At 35.3% G+C, this 19,671-nt stretch overlaps 2 protein-coding genes across 2 annotated transcripts; both read left to right on the forward strand.

Moving 5' to 3' along the window:
• Positions 1-542: 542 nt before the first annotated feature.
• LOC144546631 (uncharacterized) lies at positions 543-4,717 on the forward strand. Its single transcript, XM_078295172.1, has 7 exons — positions 543-1,077; positions 1,611-1,763; positions 2,123-2,168; positions 2,408-2,488; positions 3,135-3,242; positions 3,540-3,809; positions 4,400-4,717. Exons 1-7 carry the CDS (start codon positions 650-652, stop codon positions 4,502-4,504), a joined length of 1,191 nt encoding a protein of 396 aa, XP_078151298.1. The 5' UTR covers positions 543-649; the 3' UTR covers positions 4,505-4,717.
• A 2,368-nt stretch (positions 4,718-7,085) lies between these two features.
• Positions 7,086-9,589, forward strand: UPM1 (urophorphyrin methylase 1). The gene is made up of 6 exons (XM_078295501.1): positions 7,086-7,709; positions 7,820-7,897; positions 8,269-8,338; positions 8,480-8,549; positions 8,664-8,871; positions 9,139-9,589. The coding sequence occupies exons 1-6, from the start codon at positions 7,203-7,205 to the stop codon at positions 9,298-9,300; spliced, it is 1,095 nt and encodes a 364-aa protein (XP_078151627.1). The 5' UTR covers positions 7,086-7,202; the 3' UTR covers positions 9,301-9,589.
• Positions 9,590-19,671: the final 10,082 nt, after the last annotated feature.

A 19,671-nucleotide genomic window follows, 5' to 3' on the forward strand; every position in this document is an offset into this window, starting at 1 on the left:
AATGAGATTCATGATGACATGCTTTCGAACTCGTTGTTACAGAAGTATTTATACCTCGTCATTTAAGTATTTATACCTAGTATTTTTCACATATGACACTGCTGACATTTTAAAAGTATTAATATCAATTATTACAAGTATTTATACCTATGCACTGAAGTATTTATATCTATGTGGTCAACTATTTTTTTGTTAGAGAAAGGTTGACGCAATGACGATTGAGAAGGTTGGTGCGGAGATGCGGGAATAAATACTTACAAGTATAGGTATAAATACTTGTACAATGAAGTATAAATACTTGTGTGATGATGAGTCCGAAAATATGTCATCATTGATCTCATTTGAAAGATAAAATTGCGTAGAATACGTTTGTGGTTTTAGATTCGCAAAATTCCTCTTATATCGTGAAAAAATGTGAACAACATTGAAAAAAAAAATTCATTTTTAAAATTTGTTTAAGAGATAGAAATAAGGGGAATGGGAGTGGAGTTTCATATAATTATTCTATATTTAATGGTCTTTTCTCCGGAATTTCCATCGGACAGTTCATCTGTTTATGACAGTTTTCAAATCATCGCCATCATCGCCCCCTCAGTCTCCCTCGTCGTCACTCACTCTTATTACAGTATAAGAAAAGGTACGCAGAAGCATGTCGTACGTACCGCCTCACAAGCGCTCCTCCAATCGCAACCCCGCGCCAACCCCCGTCCCGTCCTCTTTAAACCCCAAATCCTTCGCCTCCCTTCGCCATCGCCACCACCAAGCCCCTTCATTTCCGCGTAAGATCACGTACTCCCCTCGCTTGATTTCCCGCTGGTACGCCACCTCACAATCCCTAGTTCTGGTACCATACGATTCCGAAGCAATAGAGAGGAAGAACGGCTCGAAGCCGTTGACAGTTAACGTCACTGATGAAGCGGGCCTGATCGAGGAGGAGGAGAGAGGGGTTCTCAGAGGAATAGTTGAGAAGGTTGCGAGAGACTTGATCGAGGCTGGCCAGCACGCAAAGGAGGACATAGGAAGTGGAGATGTTAAGCTGTTAGTGATGGCTCGAGTAGGGAAAGCTCTCTTCCTCGGGTATGTTCTTTTTTGTCTCTCCCAGAGTGAAGTTCATAATTAGTAATTTTATATAGGTTTGGCAAGGTACTGCAAGTCTGCAATACATTTAATCAAGTCCTGGGGTTAATTTTCATTAATCCCCCTCAAACCATAAAATTGCTTATGTTTATTCTAATTTATAATGAGAAAATACAACACCGTCTCTCTAGATTAAACAGAGGAGGACACTTTTTATTTGAAGAAACGAGCCGAGGAGAGGCATACATGATTAGAGGGTTAGGGATGCATCATGCATGCTATATAATTTTCACAAGGATGTGCAGAATGTTTTTGAATATTTTGTGCAGTTTATAGACAGCATTGTTTTTTTTTTTCAATAGAAATCGGCAAGTATAAACCTCACTTTTGTCGAATAAAAATATATATATATATATTTAGACAGCATTGTTTACTAAAGAAAAGGTGTCCCAAAAACCTGCTGTTGTAATATTTGTCCTTTACCAATTACCATAACATCTAGTTCTCTTCATTTTGTATTTGGTTATTGATAGGGACCCTTCAGTTTGCTTGGACTCGATCACAAAGGCCTCAACAAGTGAAGGAGGGTTGAATAGTCTGGTCCGCAAAACATTTTATACCCGAGTTTCAGAAGAGTACATCAGAGAAGTTGAAGAACTTCTTGTGGAGAAATGTGGATTTAAATTGTAGGGGCAAAGGAGCGTTATCATATCAAGGTACCAATCCATCTCATGACTCATTTTCCATTGTCGACTTTGTGCCCCCAACAAGTATAACCCATTGAGCTGAAATAGGCTTAACACCTCTCAATTCTGCTGCTATTTCTCCCTTAGGATTTGGTCCTCCATTTAAAAAAGGTTATGATAGGATCCAAGCCTGTAACATAGAGGATGAGTTTGGGCTTGGATATCATTACTTGGGCCTGATAAGCCCATCTGGGGATGTTTGGGGAGACCATCTTACCCTTGCAAGTTGTCACAGAGCTCGGACAAAAGGCAACTACGAGATAAGGTGGTTGAGGTCACTCGCCTTACTTTATAAATAGGGACCCTGCCCTTATTGTGGCCGGGACTAATACCTACCTTAAACCTGTATCCAAAATACTGTAAAAACCTCGGTCCTTGCTTTGGTGCCTGTCTACCTTAGACCAATCCTCATACCAAGCATAGGGAACCAATTAGTTATCATGGATTTACACTCTCTTGTTCAACATGGTGCTAATAAATCCAAATCAAGCACTGATTACTTGATGATCTTGCAATTAAAGCACATTTTAGTTACTATTTTAAATGTATTAACCTTAAATGTCTCAATTGTCTTCAAATACCAGGTACTAGACAAATGCCAGCCATATTTGATTATTTCATGCAAGTGCACAACATCTCATGATAGTGGTCTTGAGCTTTACAAGGTAAAACCATATTGCTCTGCTTCTTATTTTTTGTTTAACAGAAGTAAAATGAATGACACCTTTTGCTTCCAATATACTTTATTCTACTGGATGCTGGTCATGAACCTGTTTAAGCCATTAAGTTTTCCAGATATCTGTAGCTATTTTGTTTTTGGCTTAGAAGGCTTAATGATTGACTTTTTGTAAAACTTTAAGATATGGCTCTGTTTCTGTATCATCTCTGTACAATGGGAACATGTCAAGCGCTTTGGCATTAGTATTAGCTGATTTGGTTTCTATATTATCAATGAAAATTGTGGGTTTTTACCCCGCTTTCTATATAAAAAAAAAGCTTCTCCAGATATCTTGCCTCTAACCTGAATTCGATTTGAACTCAAAGAAAGTCTGGAATGTTGCAATTGCAAGTTCTGGATGCATTCCTCTCATGGTAGGAAGTATGGCTTAGTTTTTGATAATGATGAGACTGGGTTGGGTTTGTCCAAAAGATTGCAGCCTGCATTTTAATGTGGATATTTGGTTTTAGATATATTTTCCAATCTACTTAACCTGAAACCACTGTTAAATTGCCAAAGAGAAATGAACAACTATGCTGATTTTTTATTTATCCATGATTAACAAGCCATGATTTTGAATTGTAATTTTGTAGGTTGAACACAACCCATTGAGGCATATGGTGACTGACGTATCCTGTTTAAGCAAGAACTTTGACCTTCGAATAATGCTAAATACCAAAAGAGCTGTAATAAACTTGGATGTATGTTTAATACTTGATAAACAAAATTGTTGATGACTAAACTCACGGTGTGCTAGTAAATTTGGACAATCACCTGAAGTTTTTTTTTTTTTAAATTGTTACGTAAGTATTGCAAAACCATTATCTTCCCAGCATCACATACTAGATACTTCTCATAATAAATTTGCAAACAAATAAATAACATAATTAAATGAAAAGAGATCTCATTAACTAAATGCTACTGGCATTAAAGTCATATCAGAGCCTGTAGTGTACAAGGGTATCTCTTTTGGGATAAGTATTTGTTTTTCTATGCAGGCTGATGTCGCAAATGGCATACACCAGCTAATCTCTGCTGCTGTTATCGACCCAGAGGTCAAGGGGGGGCTTAGGTGGCCTTTAGGGAAGGAATCAGCTGCTGATCGATTTGTTATAGTTGGTGTATGGCATACAGAACATAAAATTTTAAGTAGAGACAAGATCAGAGTAGATTTGAGACAAGCTGACTGCTTTGACTATCATTCTTCAACTGGTGAAGATGTAAATGACGTTTCGTTGAAGCTTAGTGGCCTGTCCAAACTATTAACTGTTAGTCTACTATCTCTTAGGCTTTTGCAAATTTAACTAATATTCTATGCTTTTTTGCAAATGGCACATAAATTGATGTATGTTGCAACAAACAATAAACATTTTATTAATCATATGCACACTGACATCTAATTGTTGAAGTAGTTGTATGGAAAAGGTTATTTGCATGTTGACATTATCTCTATCGTACTTATTTCCTTAGCTGATATGGGTAAAATCAATAGGATTAAATTTAAAACATGTGTTCTGGTTTTGCATAAATAAATCATGGTGTGATATGCTGCGACTAAAAGGTATTGGCTTGGAAATTTTGTCGACATTTCCTTGATTTCATGTTGTTTTTATCAGACAATTATTATCTGCACAGGGCAGAAAATTTGTTACTTTTGGAAATACTTTAACCATTCTGCAGCAACTATAAAGATCATGGTTATACTTCTAATATCTGTTTACTCATGAGGATTAAATCTGCTTTTTAAGGGGTAAATCTCCATGAGGAAACAAAAATGTGACAAGCATGTAAATCAGGGTTCAGTATGCCAATTGCATGCTTGCTATTTATTTATTGCTTCTATTTAAATTCTTTTCAGGAAGACCACTTCCGTGAAGGCAGTGTTGTAGATATGATCCAAGAAGTCGTTGCCTTGATCTGGGGCAACCTTTTGAGTCAGAGCAGTACTTGTATACTTTGTTGAAGCTTCATAGGTAATAGCTTCCTTTTTTGGTCATAATCAGTCCTGTTTTATAGCTGCATGCATGGGGTCCTGGTAGATGTTTTGTGATATTTACTTGCAGCAAGTAGCCACTGATGGTCGAGGTTTAAGTGCTAATTACTAAAAAAGACACTTTAATGTATTCTATTTACCTCTCAACTCTTACAACTCTTTCTTATTTATCCCTCATGTAATTTGCCTCATGTTAATTCTAATTAAATTATTAAAAAAAAAATCTCAATTTGCCTTCAAAAGTGAAATTTGCCTTCCTTTTCTAGTAAAAATGAAAATAAATTGACAAATACGATGAGGTTGAAAACTACATAATTATTCACGAATTGAAATTTTTCGGTCTAACAGAGAGCACTAACCCACTAACCTTATCAGTGCACCTCTTCTATTCAGTATAAAATCCAACTTATATCCACAAATGTTTTTGTTATTCTATTCAGTATATAATCCAGATTAACATGCGTATAACAATAATTAGGTGGACGCTTTATTATATTTAATGGTCTTTTGTCTGTCTGTGTTAAGACACTAGTTCACGGGATAGATTGTAAACGAGAATAATTTTGATGCCTGCAAGTTGCCACAAGTCATCTTTTAATTTAATGATTTAAAATTCAAATTGAAACCGTACAACTTGTTCTTCTTCCTATAGAATACAGCCACTCAAAAGTATTGCAATTTTTTTTAATTAATTTTGTACAAGATCAAAAGGCAAAATATGAACAACATAAAATTTAGCTTTTGTAGTCGACTTGATATTTTTATTCTGTGGACATTTGATCTTGCGCGAAGCAAAATTTGCAAATATTACAATTTTTGTGTGGACACATTAAAGCAAACAAGTTTAATAGTTTGAAATTTTAAATATATTTTAGAAACAATGTATAACAACAATTTACTCTTCACTTTATGAAGCTTGACTGTTCACATTTGTAAAGCAAACAAGTTTAATATTTTGGAATTTTAAATATAATTTTATAGCATGCCTTTTTGAATCAATAAAATAGACTACCTAGGTCCACCTTTCCGATTTTTCCTGCTTGATTTGTGTTTTTATTTTTCTGGTTCATTGTAATAGGGTATGGGCACTGGGCAGACTTGATTTGTGTTTTTATTTTTCTGGTTAATTGTAATAGGGTATGGGCAGAGTAGATGACAGGAAATCTTATGTAAACTCTGTTTTGTTTGTGTAATGAAGCCTACGGACGTTTAAGAAGCAAAAAAAAATAAAATAATAATAATAAAAAAAATGACATTTTTAGGCCAAATGATTTCATGTTCATGCCTTAGTTATATCTCCAATAACAGAAATTTTATAACTAGAATTGCAAAATAGAACTACTTAAAAAAATTGCGATATAATTCAAATGGAGGAGAAAAGAAAGAAAACTTTAATATGTCAGATTAGACAAATAGTTTAATGCCTTTTCTTATATGTTACTAATATTTGTAAAAGATTCCATTTAGCTTGCAAAATTTGCAATTATTTTTCAAATTATATATTTACATATCCAATCACACATATTTATCAATATGGTAATCATTTTTGCGTGACATTTATATTCTTTACCTATTTAGAAAATGTTGGAATAAAAGTTCCCAACGGCTTATGTTCTTTGACTGGCTGCTTGGCTAGTGATCCATAGTTCATAGTTTTTAGGAAGCGGAGGCGATTTGATGAGAATCGAACTAAATTCGATATGATATTCGACCGGAATCAAAATTTGTTCAGATAACATTAAAATATAACATTTAAATCTGGATACAAATTGAACGACTCCGGAGTCCGGACATCGCACCGCCGCCCTCACCTTTTCGAAGCTGAAGAGAAATATGCCGAAGCTGATCTTTTGTGACGACTTAATTCTAATGTAATCTTGTAATTCGGAGATCAGCTTCGGGCTACATTTAGTTCTATGAGAAAAGGTTTAGTTCTCCAAAAATTAACAATCAGTTCTCTCTCTCTATATCTATAAATCAACAACAACAATAAGTTCCTAGAATACTACACAATTATTTTCGAACATAAAGTTCAAGATTTCAAATAATCTCTTTTAGAAACTGACGAAAAACAGAACAAAAAGTGCACAGTAAAACTGCAATTGTATTAGCCATAAACAATCCGAAATGAAAGCTACGTTCATTGAACCTGGCCCCTTTTTGACTAAAAACGAAAAAGTTTGGTTCTTTCGCCGTCGTCAAAAGACAGAGAGAGGGTCAGAGGAGCTATAAAATACGCCCTTCTCTTTCTACACTGCTATTTTTCTATTTCTCAACTCCAGTATATCTTCTAAAAGCGAGTCATAATTTACCCAGTACATGTTTTAAAACAACCCGTTACAAATTTAAAAAAACAATTGACACTATACGAATCGTTTTTTCATTTAGTCTCTCTATTCCGACCCTTCAATCTTCTCAAAACACAGAGACACTCCCGCCTCCGGCCTCCCGATCCTTTTTGGTTCTGGTAACATATTTTAGTCAAAATCTATACAATCTTTTACAAATAAGAACCAAACTACAAGCAGCAACTGGACCAATTAAACCTCGACACGTTATATATATGTTCAAATGTCGTAAACTTTGCCAGTGGACATAGGTATCTTACAATCTTATATAGATTCTGGTAAATCGTTACTCCAGGCTCAAAACCTCCTTTTCTTCACTAATGGCGACAGCCGCCTCCAAACCTCTGCGGCATTTTTCACCATCTCTACCTCACATCGCCTCTAACAAACCCAAATCACATATCAGATTGCCACGTGTCACTGTTTCAGCTCTCTCTTCCTCGTCCACCTCCTCCCCATTTACAGAAGCGAACTCTGAATCCCGATACCAGAGAGAAATCTGGACCCACAAAAGTACCCTTGATAACAAATCAAACGATATCGCTCTCCAGCTGCCTGAGCTGAAGAAGCTCCTAGAAGCACTACGAGTTTCAAGAGAAAAAGAAAGGGGACAATTAGAGAACACTGCTACACCGGGTCGGGTTGCGCTGGTAGGTACTGGTCCAGGAGACCCGGAACTGCTAACAGTTAAAGCGGTTCGGGCAATTGAGAAAGCTGATCTAATTTTGTATGATAGATTGGTTTCGAATGATGTGCTTGATATGGTTCGACCCGATGCCTGTTTGTTGTATGTCGGAAAGACGGCCGGATACCATAGCCGAACTCAGGTGAGAAATAATTTTTCTTTTAAATAGGGCACTTTATTGCAATTTCTAATTTTGTTTGGGCTTGTCAGCAATTTAGTTGGTGATTAACTGATTATAATCTGTTTGTATAGGAGGAGATACATCAGTTGCTTCTGAGCTTTGCTGAGGTGGGGGCAAATGTGGTCCGGTTGAAAGGAGGTGATCCTTTGGTACGCTCTTTTGTACCAGTTTTGGAATTGATTTATTTCAATCTGTTAGATTAGTGTGATACTGTTATCCAGTACAATGTAATACTGGTACCATTCAATTATGTTCCGGTACCATGTGTAGAACTGCAAATTGTGTTGGATTAAGCAATTATAATCAGTATTACATTATTTATACTTATTCACAGAGTGTCATTATACAGCATCAGTACAATGTAATACTGGTATATCGGTTTTGTTCCGGTAACTTGCGTAGTACTGCAAATTGTGTTGGATTAAGCGAGTTTTATCAGTATTACATGATTGCATTATTAATACTTATTCACAGAGTGTCATTATGTTCATAAATGTTTTTTTTTCCCTTTTCTCTGTAGGTATTTGGTAGGGGTGGGGAAGAGATGGATTTTCTACAACAGCAAGGAATCAGAGTTGAAGTTATTCCTGGTACGCAATGCACTGGCTCTAACATAATAATTTGCGAGGGTTTCAATTTCTAACTCTTGCGAATCAAAATATGCCATATCTAATACAAAACATGAAGTATATATCAACCATTTAAAGAGGATCCAATGTTATGAAATGCAGGAATAACTTCGGCATCTGGAATAGCAGCTGAGCTTGGCATTCCACTGACTCACCGAGGAATTGCAAACAGGTACGCACTAAAAAACAAGTGACTTCCTGTACCAGCCTGTATGTATTGGTACTTGGCATTTACAATAGTTTTAAAAGACACAATCTGTATCTCAACTATAGTTTATTTCTGCAGTGTGAGATTTCTGACGGGTCACTCGAGAAACGGTGGTACTGACCCGTTGTATGTAGCTGAGAATGCGGCGGACCCTGATTCAACTCTAGTAGTGTATATGGGCCTATCTACCCTTCCATCACTTGCCCCAAAATTAATGTCTCATGGCTTGTCGGCTGAAACTCCTACAGTTGCTGTCGAACGCGGTACCACCACTCAACAAAGAACGGTATGTAAATAAAAGGCTTATCATTACTATTTTGTGCATTTTTTGGATAAATTTCATGCAAAACTTTGAAATTACGTATTTTCCCCTCTAAAGTTCGTAATATCATATTTACCCTTCTAAATTTCAAAAACTCACAAATTTATCCATTTTATTGCCTTTTCTATTAGATTTCATTTTAAATTTACAAATTTGGTTGTAATTTAAAGAGTATCTTTTCAATGACTGCAATCGTCTCAGCTTCTATTATATTTGGTTTGGTTCATGTAGGTATTTGCAAGACTAGGGGATTTGGTAAATGAGGTCAAGTTAGCGGAATTGGTATCCCCGACACTAATAGTAATTGGAAATGTGGTGGCGTTATCACCATTTTGGCCTTATTCATCAGGAGAAAATACTTTTATGGTACAGGAACATATGCTAATGAGATAACAGTTTAGAGAATTCATGTGCATTTTGCAAGGAAGAGTATTTTATCATACAGAAAATGGGGGTATGGTAAAAAGGGAAAAGATCTGAGAAAATATAATGGTCCCTACCAAGGATGATTTAAGAAAATTACTCGGCTAATCATGCTAGCGAGAATGTTTATTCTGTCTCTTTTCCTTTTTCTTAACCCCCTTTTGTTGCTCCGAGATTTGTTTTTAAAAAATAATAATTTTTTTTTCTGTATATTTGTTGTATTGTCAAATTTTCACAATGTTGAAATAATTCATGATTTTGTTTTTGTATCATTTAAATTGAGATAATTCAGCTGAACTGGTGTCAGGCCTGATTAATGTTCTTATAGACCTGCGCTGTGACAAAATCTAATTGTGTACCTAAACTATAATCTTTTTTCAATTCTACTTTTATTCTTTTTTGGGCTATTATAATTTATAAGCATTACAGAACCAATGGAGTTTTGTCATGCTAAAATATCCTTTTTCATATTTACCATTTCCATCATTCTGGAGTTTTTTTTACTGTAATTAAGATAATAAAAGAAACAGTTATATTCGAGGATGAGATTGGCCTCTTATTCATTTCAGCATCAAAACCCATTTGTTATTTAAATTTTTTTACTAGATTGTAGTTCCTATTTGGTAGACTATCAGACTATATCTTTCTGACATATTATCTTGTAAAGTATGGACAAAATATGAAATTTTCCCTTCAAATATCAAATTATAATTGTGGAAATTGTAAAAAGAAGCGGAGCATTAAATGAAATCATTGTCAAACTATAATTCTGTGGAAATAGTTTGTTAGGTAAACATGGGGTCTGTTGCTAAACCAGTATTCATCGGCACCAACATTCATTTTGAGGCGTGTTCCTCGTGATCAAATTTTGGGTCACTGACACTATCAAGTGCAAGGAATTGATCATCAATGATTGTTGTCACTAGTCGTCTACAACATGAAACTGGGGGAGCTTGGATTCTCTGAGGTAACTCAATTTTGAGCTTGGATCCTGACCATCCAATCAGAATCTGGGTCAATCCAAGTTGAGGTGGATTGCAAGTCCCTTTTAATATTCATGCCAAAGCAGATCGGTCGGTCGGGATCTAAATTTAAAATTTGAGTTACCTTAGACTATGCTTCAGAATGAGAGAGTGAAATCTCATTAATGAAAAGTGAGGAAAAGACGGGTGAGATTTTTTTTCTGCATAGTGATCTTATACTCTAATTTGGAAGTAAAAGATTTCGTCAAAAATCTACACAATCCTCAGCTCGTCTCTCCTTCGCACAGTATCCGCTCCCTTCAGTTCCCTCCCCGATTCTTTCTTTCTGAAGCAAGTGAAATTGCACCTGACTGAGCGGGCTACTGACATCTCCCCTCCGTATTGTGATTTCTCCTTCTCCTACCTTCACGTACCCTCTTCAGAAGGAGTTGACCCTTAGGCGATTTGAATTTGCGGGGGAGGGCAATAAATGCAGATTTGTTCTAATTAATAAACAAAGCAATATATTATGAAGATCACATGTGGAATTGTCGATCAAATAATTAAACAGATTGGGCTGTACATGAATCAATTTTATTATTAATAAATGTAAGGATAATGATAATTGTCTCCGCACCTCTATTTTCTTATTTATTCCTGCACTTAACTTTTATAAATGTTTTGGGAACCACAAAAATTTCAGCACTGATTTTCTTTTTCTAAAGTATTAATCTCTATGCACATAAATATTTATGCCTAAGAACAGAAGTATTTATATCTATAAGGTGAATAATTTTTACATAAATAATTGTCTCTCCAATCAAATCTCAAATTATATGGAGGGACCATACACGTTTTTATAGGTGAGTTTTTTTTCCTTATTAAATCTCGTCCACATTTTTGTCGATCTATGAAGAATTTGACGAATCTAAAATCACAAATGCCTTCTACAAGTATTTATACCTATACATTAGAATATTTATACCTATGTAAAAAATATTTGAATAATTACATCGTATACATTTATCGTGATAAATATTTTTTTGTATGGATAAATAATTAGTGGGGACCATAGTATAACCTCTAATTTTAGAAGTGGACCCTCTAATTTTAGAAGCGTTTTAATAATTAGTGGTGACCATAGTATAACATTTAAATAATTGGGGGAATTTCACGTATACCCCTCAAAAACTTCAAAATTACGTATTCCCCCCTCTAAATTTGGATATTACGTATTTCCCCCTCCAAAGTTCAAAAACTCACATATTTACCCATTTCATTGTCTTTTATATTAAAACTCATTCTAAATATATAAAATACCTATTTTACCCTTCATTAAAAGTATAAAATGCCCCATCGAACTCAAATTTGAATCTGAAGGGTTTCTCTACCATCCGATCCACATGTATTGCAATAAGATTATTGCGTGTTCGCTTCAAGATTCATGCTAATCTAGACTGCACGAATCTCAAAGCAATTTTGATCTGTTTGCATCGCATTAAGATCTGTGTACATTGCATCAATTTCAGTGTTTGTTCGCTTCAAGATTCGTGCTGATCTAGCACGCACGGATCTCAAAGCAATTCAGATGGTAGAGGAATCTTTAGATTCAAATTTGAGTCAGATTGGTGTTTTATGTTTTTTAATAAAATGGTAAAATAGGTATTTTATAAATTTAGAATGTATTTTAATAGAAAAGACAATAAAATGGGTAAATATGTGAGTTTTTGAAGTTTAGAGGGGGAAATATGTAATTTCAAATTTTAGAGGGGGAAATACGTAATTTTGAAGTTTTTGAGGGGTATACGTGAAATTCCCCCTAAATAATTATCACCTTTCTTATTTAATGTGGATCCTCTAATTTTAAAAGTGTTTAAATACTTAGTGGATACCATAATACAACCTTTCTAAATTGTAGCTGTGGGGTAGAGGATAATAGGAGTGTGGGGATGAATATAATTATTCTAAATGTAATGATATACTGGTAAATGACAAAATTGATACAAATTAGTAATCCTACGTACCAAATTAATAATACTTAAGATTTATATTTCATACTTGAAAATGATTACTGAACTGTTGTCGCTTTATTACGCTGTTCATGATATTAATTTACTGATTAAATTTCTTGAAGTTCTTTCTTATCTACAACATGCAAGTATCAACGTCATTATAAATTTATATATAGTTGCATGGATCGATCATTACATAATTAGAAATGGACAGCGGATCAGCCATTAAATATAGTATATTTCATGCACATTATATAGTGATTGATACTTGATATATAGGTAGGTTAGAAGTGTTCATTTGGACCAAAGGGACTTTTATAAAGGCCAGATAAATCTCTAATTTCGGTCCTTAGTATAACCGCATCCAATGAAAGAGTTCAAATCGAGAAGATTTCAGTTTATCTAAACTAGCATCATATTTAATTCGATAGCTATTCAAAATGCATATCACATGATTAATTATTGTTACTTTGAGGTTCCTGCAGAAATTTTGAACTGTTTCCTTAATTCCTAGGCTTCTTTTTACGGAACAATCTCCTACTAGAATTCCAACTTTTTCTGTGGGTAAAATATGGCTTCTTCCGTTGACTGACCCTTGGAAAAAGTCTCGAAATCATCATTTCCGTGTGCTATCTTCGGAAATAGCCTCGATAGAAATATCATTTTTCTGACTTTTTCCGTCAGCTTGCCCTTGAAAATACTATTTTTTGACTTTTTCCTTGAACTTGCTCTTGAAAATACTACCGTCGAAAATACTTTGACATCCGGCCCATGAGCTTATTATTTTCAAGGGCAAAGTGTGTGGGTTCCACTGTATTATTTCTGAGGGTAGCACATGTGGGTCCCAACAGGTTATTTCCAAGGGCAGCGCATGTGGGACCTAGCGTAAAATTTCCAAGGGCAAAGTGTGTGGGTTCCACTGTATTATTTCTGAGGGTAGCACATGTGGGTCCCAACAGGTTATTTCCAAGGGCAGTGCATGTGGGACCCATCGTAGAATTTCCAAGGGCAAAGTGTGTAGGTCCTAACATGTTATTTCCAAGGGTAGCATATGTGGGACCCACCATATTATTTCCAAGGGCAGCGTGTGTAGGACCCACCAAGCATTTCCAAGGGCAGTGTGTGTGGGACCAACCATAGCAGTTCCAAGAGAAAATTGTATTCCTTTTTCCGTGGATTTGCTGATGGAAATAACTTGAATGACATTGTACATGTAAGCTCTCATCTACAATCCTTCCTGTATCAACCAGATACTATATTACATTCCCCACTAATACCCATTGAAACATATAAACATAAACATATAAACAGAAACACATTTATAATCAGATTTAAGGAAAACATTTAACATTTAATAAGCATTAACATAACATATATAGTGTTCATACATTGAAAGGAATGCACTTGCATTTCCAACTATACCAAAATATGTACACCAGTTAACCAAAATATACTGTCACACCCCAAACCAGGAATTCTGGATTAAGGTGTGATCAACCTCGCCTCGTGCTTAATTAGTCATTAAGCACGCAAGGCTAATCATCAATAATAAATCAAACAGCAGCGGAAGCAAAATAATATAACTATCAAGCATCAGTCCCATAGCAAATAAATAAACATACACATACATAACATATAATTCGATCCATCTCGGATCCAAATCACACCATCTATAGAAGGGGATACATGATCTATCGAGCCCGTATATATATAACACAGAAAATACGGGACTCGTAAACCTAATCAAAAGCATAATCCTAACTAGGTCAAGGGGTGTGGCCCTCGGGGACAGATCCTGACATCTCCTGCTGCGGACCGCCAGCACCTGTACCTAAAACCCACGAAACAACTTGCGGGTGAGCGACGAATCGCCCAGTATGTGACCCAGAATTATTCCCTCAGGGATCCTCTACGGTCAAAGCACTTTTATTTATAAAATGAATACAATTAAAATATGCACATGTGTGAACCTATATTAATAACTAATAGGATTTATAATACTTTTGAATGATGCCATGATGCGACTATTCTATTATGCCAACATGCGAAATAAACCCAAAATAAAATCAAGGTGTAATATCGGATATAAATCAAGTCGGAATCCAGTACTCCTTGCACTGTGTGCCCAAATACAATAATAATAATAATAATATGGATAAGGTAATCACCCCGTGCCGTGCCAATAGGATCAAAAGATCCAAACAATATAATCCAAGGACTGTGATCAGAGTGCAATGATACACGTTGCCTAGTGACATCGAGCATTGCTCCACAAGATAATAGCACACTAGCCGATGGTTATATCAAAATCCAGTGTCATCTCGCCTAACGATTCATCACCCAAACATATCCAATAGGAGAAATCATACAATGCAAGTCGTAAAAAGTTAATCTCTTCCCTCATGAGCAGGAGAGAACTCTACCGTCCGGCCAGACCAATAGGATCAGGGGCTCGTTGACCCCGTGCATCAAGGCTCGTCGACCTTATGCACTTGCACATCATTCCTCAAGGCCTGCATTGGACTTGGGAACTTCCGTTCTAGGCAAAGTAGCTCCTAATGTAGGGAAGGAATAAATTCCCGAATCGTATCGTGCCACAGAACTCGAGATCGGAACTGCTCACGTCAAATAGCAAAATGATCGAAAATGATATATATAATCAAGTTATACATATAATATATTCCTAAAGCCATCCAAGGATCAAGTGACCCTCAGCTCAGTGGCTATCGGGCCGTCCCATGCCAAGTGACACCAAGACGGAACGAAGTCACTCGGCTCTGCTCAACTCTCACCAATGCATGCGTATGCACGTAAAATAATAATATAGTCTTCTACGAGAAGAAGACAGCTAATAACCTAATATTCTAATAAGATATATATATATATATATGAGTACGGCTAACGCGCTTCCTCTAGTATATGGGCCGAAATGCTTCCGGTAGAAAGTTGAAATTTCAAAATCCAAAAAGTCGATCTGAACTGTTCATCTTCTTCTCCATATTAATATCTGCTTGGAGACCAAATTTTACATTTTTCTGAATTTTTTTACTATTTATTAAGCCACTTTGAAAATTGCTGATCCAACGGTGGCTTACCAAACAGTAAAAATCAGAAGCTACCGTTGGATCAGCGATTTTCAAAATAGCTTAATAAATAGTAAAAAATTTCAGAAAAATGTAAAATTTGGTCTCCAAGCAGATATTAATATGGAGAAGAAGATGAACGGTTCAGATCGACTTTTTGGATTTCGAAATTTCAACTTTCTACCGGAAGCATTTCGGCCCATATGCTAGAGGAAGCGCGTTAGCCGTACTCTATATATATATATATATATATATATATATAATATTATTTAATTACTCTACTCTTAAAATACAGTAAATTCGAGTTTTTCAGGGTTTATGCAATTCTACCTACAGTGCAGAAAGGATAAACATGCTCTAAAGTTTTAATGCAACTACTTAAAAATAAAGTGCGGATGTCAGGTTAGATGGATCGACTGGTAAGAGTACGCCCACGAAAGAAAATAATTCAGATATCCCACACCTGAGGGGGCTGGAGTCTCTGTCGCTAAAAATCAGCGTGCTCCACGTATGCTCCGATCTGCGGGTCAGTCGGATCGGCCCACGGGTCGGACTCGTACGGAGTCGACTGATCTGTGATCACGTAATTTAAACTAATTAAAATCTATGCTAATTTATTATAACCCTCGTCCTAGTTAATGTGCAATTCAATTTCTTGATTAGTTTGATTTTATAAAATTACCGATTCAGTCAGTCTGACTGATCCGGTTAGGCATATATTAATTATTTAATTTCATGTCATCGAGCTTAGCGTTAATCTTAATTTCCTTATAAGTTCGTCAGATATTGATCATTCACTTTGATCTAATTTAATCTAATTTAATCCTAAATTAATTTATATATTTAATAATTTAATTTGAAGATATATTGCTTGTAGAAATTCAAATGTCGAATTATTCGTAAATAAAAATAATTGTTCGAGAGCTACGGTAAATTAACGGGTTTTACTTAACTAATATATTCTAATTGCCTATCTACTTTGATTTATTTTAAACGGACTACAATTAATTTTAATTGATCAAAATTCGGTTTCGAAAGTAAATTTATAATCAAAAATCTCTAATGCGAATGTTTTAAATAAAAATATATTGATTGTATGGTCATTGCAATTTTTATAATCAGTTTTAATATAGTTTAGTTATTTTATATTCTAGATGTACAATTCTTTTATAAAATTTTAAAAACAAAACCCTTAATTATTGTACGCGTTTTCTAATTAATTTATTCCTAAGTCGCGCAATTCGTTATTTTTATAACTAAATTAATTTCTACGTTTAATTAGTCGTTTCAAATCTATGTCCAATAAATACTTTCCGTTGCTAAATAAATTGGTCCTTTAATAATTAACAACGAATTTTTGTACAAGTTCGAAAAATGTTTAAAAGAGTTATTTTAACTTTTAAAAAAAAACTTTTTATAAAACTTTTATTTTAGTTTAATGTGTTGGGTGTTTTAATTAGGTTTGTTTCGGGATCATACAGGTGTCCAATCGGGCTATTATAGTATCTGCTCAAATTATGTTATGAGTCATCATCGAGGCATCAAGACCCTGGACGGTATAATCATTTCCCGAATTAAATTTAAGTTTACATAAGCATCCGGTTTTATTCGGTTACATTATCAAAACCTAAATTTTAAAAGCCATCATTTAATCCGTCAATTCCTTTATACCTTTCGGCCCATTTGACTTATCAATTCTCAATTCAACGTCTATTCACATAAATACATACATATGGCCGGCATTATATATAAATTTCACCAATTTACACTTTGGCTCCTTCACTTAAATTATTTACACCTGTTTGGGGTAATTGCATAACTACCCCTAAATTTTCAAAAATTCACAGTTTGGTCCCTGTCATTTCAAAGGCTGGTAAAACAGATCAGAACCGTACCAGAATATACACTGGGCTGGTACACTGGTACCAACCACATACACAAGTCAAACAACACGCAATCCATATTCACAGCATCAGCACAGAACAGAACAGCACAGCTACACACCACAGGCAAGCAACAAGTCAGAGGACAAAACACCCAGCCAAACAAAACAAGCAAGGCAACAGGTCAAGGAAAACAGAACCAGAACAGAACAGAAACAACACAGTCACACGCAACAGACATGCAACAAATCAGAGGGCAAAGTACCCAGCCAACAAAACAAAGCAAGGCAGCAGGTCAAGGCAAACAGAACCAGAACATAACAAGGAACACAGCCAAGGCACAAGTCAGAGAGCATGGCAACACAGCCACGTGCATTGGCTTGCCGAGAAAATCAACAACCCGAGCAAGCCGCAAAAATTCAATCTTTCACAGCACCATCACAGAAAAAAGTAAGGTGCTAAAGCTTACCCGATTTGAGCTAGCACGGAATGGAGAGAGCAAGAGGAATCAACACCAGAACAGCAACAACAAGCACCAGAACCGCACCAGAACAACCAGAGAACCAGAACAAGCCAACCAAAACAACAGAAAAGAGGGGAAAGAGAGGGATTTCTCAGCACATGAGCGAAAATCAAGAGCTAAGCTCAAGAGAGAGAGAAAGGGAGGGGCTTATATATCCGAAAAGGAAAAACCACACGCAATAGGCAGTACGGCCGGCTGACAACGGAAAGACAGTGGCGAAAGTCGCCGCTTCGCAATAAATTCGCCCAAAATGGGCGTGGGCGCGCGTACGGCTCAGCAGAGGGGGAACGGGGGAAATCAAACCTTAGCCTCCTCTCTTGGCAGGAAGGAACAGAGAGGAAGAGGGAGAAGAGGGCCCTACAGGTCAATGAAAGAGAAGAGAGGGGTGGGGTGCGCCACGCAGAGGCAGAAGAGAGGGAGAGGGCTTTGCCCTTTGTCTTGCGCGAACAAGAGAGGAAGACAGGGAGAGTTTCTCCCAGGCGGACCCGAACCCCTTTATTAAAAAGGGTTAATTTGTTTTCAATTTTCAATTCATTCAAAAAGGGGAGGTTTAGATGGTGTTAAGATTCGTGTTGGATCATAATCAAATGGTTCAAATAATTCTGCAGTTCAATTTGGTTTTCAATCCAATCAAAAGAAAGGGGCGGACCCGACTAAAATCTTCAATTTGTTTAATTCAATTGTTTTCCAAGATTTACAAAACTCTGAGATTTGTGCTATTTTATTTGAACGGTTAATATGCTATATTCATTTGAAAGGTTAATATACTTTATAATTTTCAGATTGTCGTGTAGTGAATTCAAAAACCCATAAGCTTTAATTTTAGCTAGCTAGTCAACTAAATTTGTTTTATATGCATCCATTTTAAAATTAGTGAATTTCATGTATATATCCTTTTTTATGTATTATTCATTTGAATCTCATTATTTTATTTTATTTCTGACATTCTAAATTCTAATATATATAATCTCATAATTTCTTTATATTTTGAAATTTTAGATTCGTTTTTAAAATTAATCAGATAGATTTGATTGATCATTAACTTAGTTGAAAATTTTTATTTAGTGTAAAGATCAGTAAAAGGGTAAAAAGGGAATACAGGCATCTCAGCGCTCAAAACTTCAAATTGTGCGTGTAGAATAGCACTCCTCTTTTTGAATGGATTTCAAAAAATACCTCTTCTGGTTACCAGATAACCGGACTCAGAATAACTTTCCACTGAGCTAGTCCCCAGATGCATGAAAAATACCCGGTTACTAGGTAACCGGAATTACCCCTATGTCCGGTTACTTAGTAACCGGACTCACTATTTTAATTGAAAACCAGATGGAAATCTGCGCAAAGCATATGCAATTTTTGGCTTTTTTTTTTTTACAAAATAGAAATTTTTAAATTTTTTGTATTGAAATATTAGAAATGTTAAATATATTTCTTTGAAAATAGATGAAATACAATATAATTTGATTTATTAGAAAGATTGCAACAAATAATCCGTATCAACATTTTTCAAGCCAGATTTTTCGCGGCTGTAAGAAAAATTAATATATTTCTTTATGTGTTATTGGAAAATAAATATGCTTTGAATGTGATCGGGGGTTCAAAAGTCACTTCTAGGTAATACAGAAAATATTGTGATCATTCTAGTACATTTAATTTCTAAAAACTTGTATCTATTTTGAGAATTAATTTTGAATAACAATCATTAAATAATTTAAAGTTTTTATTTTTTTTCAAAAATAGATACAACTTTTTAGAAACTAAATGTACTAGAAGGATCACAATATTTTCTGTATTACCTAGAAGTGACTTTTGAACCCCCGATCAATAACTCAAAATCTAAGCATTTTTATTTTTTTCCAATAACACATAAAGGAATAT

This window comes from Carex rostrata, chromosome 30 (genome assembly GCF_964058835.1).
Source record: "Carex rostrata chromosome 30, lpCarRost1.2, whole genome shotgun sequence".
NCBI lineage: Eukaryota > Viridiplantae > Streptophyta > Magnoliopsida > Poales > Cyperaceae > Carex > Carex rostrata.